Source organism: Cornus florida, unplaced genomic scaffold (assembly GCF_030987335.1).
Source record: "Cornus florida cultivar Cherokee Brave unplaced genomic scaffold, ASM3098733v1 CherokeeBrave_3.0.0_Hap2_Chr06, whole genome shotgun sequence".
Taxonomy (NCBI): Eukaryota; Viridiplantae; Streptophyta; class Magnoliopsida; order Cornales; family Cornaceae; genus Cornus; species Cornus florida.
In genome coordinates this window covers 14,108,745-14,117,497 of record NW_026775576.1, presented here as the reverse complement: position 1 = coordinate 14,117,497, position 8,753 = coordinate 14,108,745, and the positions used below count along the sequence as shown (strand labels likewise).

The following is an 8,753-nucleotide window of genomic DNA, read 5'->3' as shown; positions in this document are numbered from 1 at the left end:
CACTTGCAATAATAGAAAACCCACCATTTTTATCGGGTCCACATTTCCCGCGAAAATTCTCTCTTTTCTTTTAACAAAAAAACACTCTGTTAAACCTCAATTATTTACCACAAACTCAAAAAAAGGGTAGTCTTGGATTCAACTGTATAAACAAGCATCCATCTGTAAACAGATGTTAAACCCTTAATAACCATGCATCTTTCTTTTATCTGTTATGAATGAAAGTTCGACACACACACAGAAGATTCATTTGTGACTGCTGTTAATATCATAATACCATCTCACAAGATGATGGAGGAAATTAGAATTGGTGTGTGCCTGTGGGGTAATCAATCAACCAAGCTGCGGAGAGAGATTAATAAACCCCAAAAACCTTTTCTCTCCCTTTCTCTCTAGCACCCTCTCTCTCTCTTCCTCCCTGAATATATTATATAATCACATATACAATATATATATATATATATACACATTATGTAAATTTTGTTAGAATATATATAAACACATATATATATGTGCATGTGAATGCAACTCCTCTGAAAGATATGCATTGCATGCAAAAGATGACAAATATGTCTAAGTAATACCTATATAAATATTTAAGCAAGATGTCTAAATAACACATATATAAATAAATATACACAAGATTAAGATTGTTATTAAAGTTGTCAAATGATGACAAAAAATGATGGGGAAGCTAAGGATGACGATGGCGACTGTGCTAGTGGTGGTGGTGATGGTAAAATGGTGCTGAAGAAAGGGCCGTGGACACCGGAGGAGGATGCGATTCTGATAGATTACATCAAGAAGAATGGACACCGGAATTGGAATGCGGTGCAGAGGAACTCAGGGCTGGCTCGTTGTGCCAAGAGTTGTAGGCTTCGGTGGGCTAACCATTTGCGTCCTGATATCAAGAAAGGTTCTTTTACTCCCGAGGAAGAGAGCATCATTGTCAAGATGCATGCCAAGCATGGCAACAAATGGGCTCGCATGGCTGCCAAGGTACGCGTGCATGTATATATATATATATATATATATATATGTATGTATGTTTATGTACGTGATAAAACAAGTTTTGACACAAGCATAAGGTTGTTCCATTGTGATCTAGATTCGAGATTGAAATGCTGCATATCATATAAATGTATTTTTTTTTTTCCTCTCTGCGAAAATCCTATGCATCTCTCTTGGACATTCTAGTATTTCTCTCAGGCTAGTTTTTTCATTAATTGGTATTTTAACGAATCATTTGATTCTGCTTTGTTTTCTATCACTGCATGTTTAATTTCTCTGCTGCAAAACCGAATAACCATTACCCATTTTCTTTCTCTGCCTCAAAACATTCTGTGTTTCTATCATAATAGTCGTCTGTTTTTAGCTCTAAAAAAATAGAATACGGTTGGAAATTTTTGTAATTGGGTTACACTTTCTTTAAACCTGTTTTAGAACAGGTATGTATAAAACAAATAATAAGCTTTCGGAGTGCATGGCCAAATAGATATTATCTTTTCATTTGGGGAGTTCGATTGGTTAGATATTATCTTTTCATTTGGAGAGCTCGATTTGTTGGTGTGGGCATCTCCATTTTGTGGGGCTCATAGAATAGAGGGGAGAATCAAGGGCCCAAAACGGTAGGCTCTTGCAAAAAAAAGTGAAAAAATAGAGTTAATAAATCAAAAGGTATGATTTGAGTACCCACAAAGTGCAGATACCAACACCATGAAACATGAGCATCCAAAATAACGTGGATAGTCACGTTAGTAGAATTGTATCCATATGCTCTAACTAATTCACTTCCCAGAAACCTTCTGTGCTTATTTTTTCCTTTACCATTTTTTTAGACCTGAAAAGAGGCTCATGTATGTGAATATCTATATGTATATATGCAGTTACCTGGGCGAACAGACAATGAAATCAAGAACTACTGGCACACCAGAACAAAGAGACGATTGAAACAAGGCCTACCTCTCTACCCAGAAGGCATAGAAGATAACAATTTCATGGACAATTATAGCGCCAACAACAACAGACCTACAAGTTCCAACATGACACCTCCCACACCTTCCACTCCAACATCTCATTCCCAGCTCCCTTCACCACACGGCCTCTCCCCGGGCCACAATCTCTCCTCATTCCGCAACCTCTCATGGCCTGATCTCCAATTAGCTGTGCAGCAAAGTGGACCGTCGTACCAATCAACTCTCTCTCTCATTGACCCTGCTACCATTGCTTTCACCCCTCTTCGCACTCCTCCGGTTCTCTCCGCTCCGTTCGGCCGATTCAAGCGGCCTAGAAACACTGCCAACGGGTGGTCTCTGCCACCTTCACCGCCACCATCTTCTCTACTGCTTCATTCTTCCCCAATTACTTCGGTCCCATTGAGCCCGTCTTATGGACTGAGTACTTCATCACCAATTACTCAAACTCAATACACACCCGAAAGGGAACTCTCAAAGTGCTCTTCTTTTAGCTTCAAGTCGGAGCTCCCTTCAAGCCAATTGTCACCAAGATCAGCAGACTTGAAATCCAACATGGCTACCAAGATGGATATTAAAGCGCACGATGTTCGCTTTAATCTGAATTCAAGCCAATTATCACCAATTGGAGCCATGAAGTCCACCATGGGATCTAACATGGAGCTCAACTCAATCCCATTATCACCAACAGAGTCCTTAATCAGATCTACTATTGAAACTTTGTCACAAGATGCTTTGTTTCAAGAAGCTGAAGCAAAGGCAGAAGATTTATCGGGCAAAGAAAGGAGGAGAGAAGTTTCGCTTTCTCTAAGTGAATCCAAAACAGATGATTTATTGGGTGAAAGCTGGAGGGAAGACAGTGCTGCCAAAGAAAACTTAAAGATAGCTGATTTAATGAGAAATTCGTTTGGCAAAACCTTCAACGAGAGCTCAGACAGAGAAGGTTCGTTGGCGGAGAGCTTCTGGGGGAAAGCTGGTTCATTGGGGGAAAGGTTGGGGAGAGAAGATCTGCTGGCTTCACCAACGGGAGGCAGGCCTGAGTTGGATGGATTCGGCCAAGACTTTAGCCGAAGCACCACGAACACTCCTCCTCCTCCTACATTGGAATGCAGTGGGCCATGGGGCGATTTGATTTCTGTTCATTCCTCTGCAAGTGAGTTCTTTCTTTACCTCTCCTGTCTTCCCCTCTTAACACCCTGCCTAGACATGGTCATAAATGAAAAATACTATATAATGTTCCTCAAATATAGATTACATGGTATCACCAACTAATTTAATGCTGACACGCAATGATAGGATTGACTAAAATAAATTTATTTTTACTTATGTGACAAGATATAATTGATTAATAATAATGGTCATATGGTTTACTGGTGCACTAATGATATCACTGCGTTTTACCATTCATTTTAAACAATTGATTCATTCATGAACCCTAGACCTCCTTAGTATATGTGTTGCAATTTGGGTAGTATTGTTCTTCAATGATTTATTTTTTATTGTTATATGATTGGTTGGGATATATACAATGCCTCAGAGTCTGTTAAGCTTCAGAGTCGGTATAATTTTGAATGAATTAGATTGAATCAATTCTGAAGTTGATATAATTTAGTCATTGAGAAACCATGATGTATTCACTCCCTTGTATTTGCTTTTAAATTTGTTTCAGTCCTTCAAGAACATAATACTGTAATGGGAAGGGCAATTTCCACAGCAAAAAAGGTTGCATTCAGAGTCCCCATGTGGATGCAGCCTTCTTAGGTTGAAATAACAATCTCCTAATATATATATATATATATATATACATACATATAGTTAGTGTTTTTGTGTGTGTACATCAGATTGTTATTCCAATAGTGTAGCATTCACAGGCCCCTGTAATGGCTATGCAAATAGCATTTTCGTGTGTGTGTGTGTGTAAACGTATGTGTAATACAAATTTTTAACTGTATATATATCCATGGATAGTTCAACTTATATAGTTACCAATAGGCCCGTGGCTTAACGGTACAAGACTCCTACTTCTCAAAGGAAGGTTAGGGATTCGAACTTCGTGGAGGCAGTGTGTGTGAGTCCCAACTAGAGGAAAATAAAAATAAAAAAACTTATACAGTTAATTATTGGAAAAAAAAAACTTAGTGAAACTACAATAGCTTTTTGTTCATCTCTTAACTACTTTCAGTAAATCTTTTTTTCTAAATCAAGCTGCTAGATTGTATGTCTTTACCAAGTTTGTAATGCATGTCAAATATAATGTATGATCCATGAACTCACATTTTAATTAAAATATTATAATAAAATTTTAATATATAACCTAATTTGAGATAATTCTAAAATCTAGCACTTTACACTAGCTTTAACTAGACCCCTTCTATGTGTGTATATATATCATATATGTATATATATATGTAGCACTTTACTGATTCATCCATTTTCAGTCCCCCAGAAAAAAGACATTTGTGTTGCATTTCAGTATATGACAATGCCAGAATGGTGTTCCATAGTATAATATTTTTCCTGATAAATTCATGATCAGCTGAAAAGGCAAAGGAGGGAGCAGAAGAGCACATGATCAACATCATGCCTGAAGAATTATCAAGCCTTCTGGAATTTTTTCCTACCACAGTCGAAGTCCCGGACTGGTACCGAAATGATCAGGAAAGCTTGGGCGAGCAGAGTGATGTGGATGCTATTGCTGGATTTGGGGTGCAAATAAATTCATGGGACAACTTGCCTGGGATTTGCTAAGACTGCTCCCGAAAGATCTTATCAAGCTTTGATTTCTAAAGCTTTTACAGTAACTATAGACTTATAATTACAAATTTATTATATAGAACATATATATGATATTGTCATATAAATATTTGCCCTCAATGCAGAGAGGCAAGATGACTAAGTTCATCCTTTTCCATTGGAAATTCAGGACAAGCAAGGTAAACTCAATTCAGCAACTTAATTCAGTACAATATATATATATATATATATATATATATAGTCCTACAGGGGCAAAAAGGTCATATGCAAACCATTTTGATCCTACATCCCCTTCTGTGCTATGATGCAAGGGCCGCAATCAATGTCTCCAATATTGAATTTCCTTGCCTAGCCTTTCGGGTTGTGAAGGCTTTTCTTCTTGTATTTTTCTCTTGTTAGGTTTACCTTTCCTCCCGAACAGTGAGAGGATTTGTGCTCCTCTTAGAGAGCTTTATTTATAGTCTGTAGCACTCTCAAGTGCGCTTCCATTGTGAAGCCTTTGTACTCAACTCTTTTATTTGGTATTAATAAAACTTATGTAACTATTAAAAAAAATAAACCAAATATCTTTTCTCGTTCCTGAAAAAAAGATAACTAGGTGAGAAGCATAAACCTACATTACTTTTGCACAACTTAGAGCATATATTTTATCACATTTTGTATTATTTTTTTGCATTTTCTTAGAGAAGGAGTGGCTATCATCCTATCATGTGATACCTAACAACATCATTACATTTGATTCTTTATATTTATATTTTATTTTTTGGTATATTTTCTATTTTTATTTTATTTTAAAGTAATGATAAAAAAAAATATTGATTTTTTATGCGACTCCAATTAATATGTCTAATGACGACTCATTGTCAATTATGGATAAGAACACACTCTTTATTTCTATATTTGCCACATTAATTGATAACAAAAAATGATAAGCATTAAATCAATTTTTTTTATTTTTTACTTTTTGGTTGTAGGCAACACATACCAGGATATAAAGTCTCGACCTCCCATGTAAGAAAAGAAGAAGAAATACCGATTGCATTAAACACAATTTTTTTTTTTTGGTAGTAGAACCAACTCTTTTTTCTTTTAGGTTAGGTCGGACCAAGTCGTTCATTAACTAGTCCTTGGACTCCTGAACGATAGACCTCTCTAAGCTAAAGCATAAATTATGTTTGCCATGAATGAGAGACATAACTACCAAAAAAAAAAAAAAAATTGGGCAATACCTTCCAGCAATATTGTATCACTATTACAAGATGAAATAAAATACAATCATGGTTCATAATTACCCCATTACAAGATTAAGAAAGTTATATGATGATACGGACTCTACAATCTAACACGGACTCTAGTAAACACGAGAGTCAAAGAGTTGAATAAGTTATAATTAATAAAGCGATGTGGATAAAGAGTAGTTCTTCGATCCATATGAAATAAGTAAAGGGAAATTAATTCCCTTGTTAAATACTACAACCTACCCTATAAAAAGGGTAGTCAGCCAATTCAAAATGTACGACAAAAATCCCTAATAGAGTCCATTAATCTCCTTGGTCTCGTACTAACTTGACTGTCGGAGACTCTTGGGCTGGTACCGGTGCCTTTCCCACGACTCTTTCTCTTCTCTGTAGGTTGCGATGTCGTTCCGAGTCATGACAGAATCTTGCATCATCAGTTGGCACCGTCTGTGTGTAATAACCCGGTCATTTCCCTTCTTTTCTTTTTTCGGTAAATTTCTTTTTTTGTCTTTTCCCTATTTCGTCCTTTAGTCGTTTTGCATTTTTTCTTGCATAACCTCATTTTTTGTGCTCGGATTTGATTCCGGCTTTGCATACATCTATGATATTTCATTTATATGAGAACTACATTTTTACTTTTGTAGAAAAGCATGCTAATTGTTTACTTTCCTTGTAAAGGGCATGAATGTATAACCCTAGGTAATTATCCTAAACTTGAGGGGTTTTTTGTGTAATTAAATAAAGTAATTATTTTTCGTCTTAAAGACCATTTTATAATTTTATTTGGAAAATATTTTCAAAAAGGACCTTTTTGCAATTTCCGAAAAATGTGACAAGTGTCACATTCCTAAGGTGCCACTTATTGATATTGCGGAGGAACCACTTGGAAGCTTAATCTCATGACACATGAAGGGTGGAGATTCACCCATTTGTTGGCCTAGGGTTGGAGCACTTGTTGGTGTGGATGGTTGACAAGTGTAGGCTCAATGTTAAGTCTTGGAAGTTTACATAGGATTGTGACAAGTGTAGGTTTCACAATTAGTCTTGCAATTGTGTATGTGTGAGAGGCAATGCAAGAGCATCTAGTGAGTGGAGATCCCCACCACTTTTAACTTAGTTTTTCCATTCTACTTTAATTCATTCACCACTTTTCTCTTAAGAACCCTAAGAAAACCACCATTGAAGCTAAGCTTGGTTTAAAGCTTTAAGCTTCATTTTGAAGCCCTTACACTCACCTAAGAGCTTCGAACTTGGAATACTTTATTTTCCTCTCACTCTCCTCTATAAAACCTTAGCTTGGTTTTCCATTTTGAGCTTTGTTGCATTGGATTATAGAGATTCAATTCTCTATTGAGGTAGGGGGTGTTCTACTTTATTTTTCTAAGTGAATACTTTGTTGTCAGGGGCGGAGCCAGAAATTTGTTTCAGGAGGGGCGCCTTATTAAAAATGATAAATTATATTTTTTTCAAGCGAATAGTGATGCAAGACAATAAGGCCAAATATAGAACTGTAATAATCGTGGAATAATAGCATTTAATAATTTAAAAAATAATTATTTTAAAAAAATCAAAACCTAAAATACACCTTAAGAGTCCTGTTAGCAACAAATTTAATTACCAAATTTTGAAGAGAAAAAAAAATAGTTGAAATAAAGGAATGCAATTTTTTTTTTTAAGAGAATATAAAAAAGAAGAAGAAGAAGAAGAGGAGGAGGAGAAGAAGTAAGAATGAAAAGAAATGAAAAAATAATTATTTTAGTGGGCATTTTTGTAAAATTTTACAAATTATAGGCCTATTTGCAATAAAAATTAATTGGCCCAAGGGTAAATAATTATTTCAGTGGGGACATTTTTCACTTTTTTTATAAATTATTGGCCTATGTGTAATAAAATTTAATGGCCATTTTTTAGAAAAAAATTATTTTAGGGGGGGCATTTTGAAAACTTTTGTAAGCTATAAGCCATTTTGTAATTAAAACTAATGGGCCATTGTTATAATGATATACAAGTTGTATGCATGACCTATGTTAAATTAAGAAATAAGTGACTAATGGTCGTAGCTTGCTTATAATTCATTTTGAACTTGATATATGGCATGGCCATGACTTAAATCTTATTGTGTATTAATTTGATAGGATTTAAATGAGCTTTTAAATCTAGAGAATTAATTAATTTAAGTTGATTTAAATTTTATTTAATTGTACCATGCTTGTATTCCCATTTGGACTTGATATATGGCATGACCATAATTTACTTCTTGTTATATATTAAATTGGAATCATTTGGACGATTCTTGAAATTTAGAGAAATTAACTAGTTAGTCTACTTAATTTCTACCTTATTGATCTAATGATTTAGTCATAGTTCATGGAGCTTTATTGTGTTTGTATAACATGTCATGATTTGTTGCTCAACTTGTTGATTTTGGAAACTTGGGATATTATCAAGAACTTGACTAGGCTAGGACTTGGTTCTAGTACGGGGGAATTGTCTTCCTACATTATAGTACGCACTAGGGGAAAGGTACCCATGGGTTAGTAGCCCTAAAGTGATCTCAAGAGTACGGTTTTAATCCGGGCAATATCCAAGTATCCACTTTTGTTTGATTTTGCATTTAAATTCCAAGTTGTTAACTTTGCGAATTTGTATCTCATTATGCTATGTTGAAAGTTTTAATGTCACTTTAATAGCATGGATTGAATTATATTAAAATGCAAACCTTGTAATAAGTTGAACTTATGCATGTTCATTCCCTACGAGTAGACCTGTTTATTCACCCCGAAATTAC

At 35.3% G+C, this 8,753-nt stretch overlaps 1 protein-coding gene across 1 annotated transcript; it reads left to right on the top strand.

Annotated features, from left to right (window-relative positions):
- The first annotated feature begins 672 nt into the window (after nucleotides 1-672).
- LOC132313831 (transcription factor MYB120-like) lies at nucleotides 673-4,721 on the top strand. The gene is made up of 3 exons (XM_059812774.1): nucleotides 673-999; nucleotides 1,887-3,126; nucleotides 4,510-4,721. Exons 1-3 carry the CDS (start codon nucleotides 673-675, stop codon nucleotides 4,719-4,721), a joined length of 1,779 nt encoding a protein of 592 aa, XP_059668757.1.
- The last annotated feature ends 4,032 nt before the right edge of the window (nucleotides 4,722-8,753 follow it).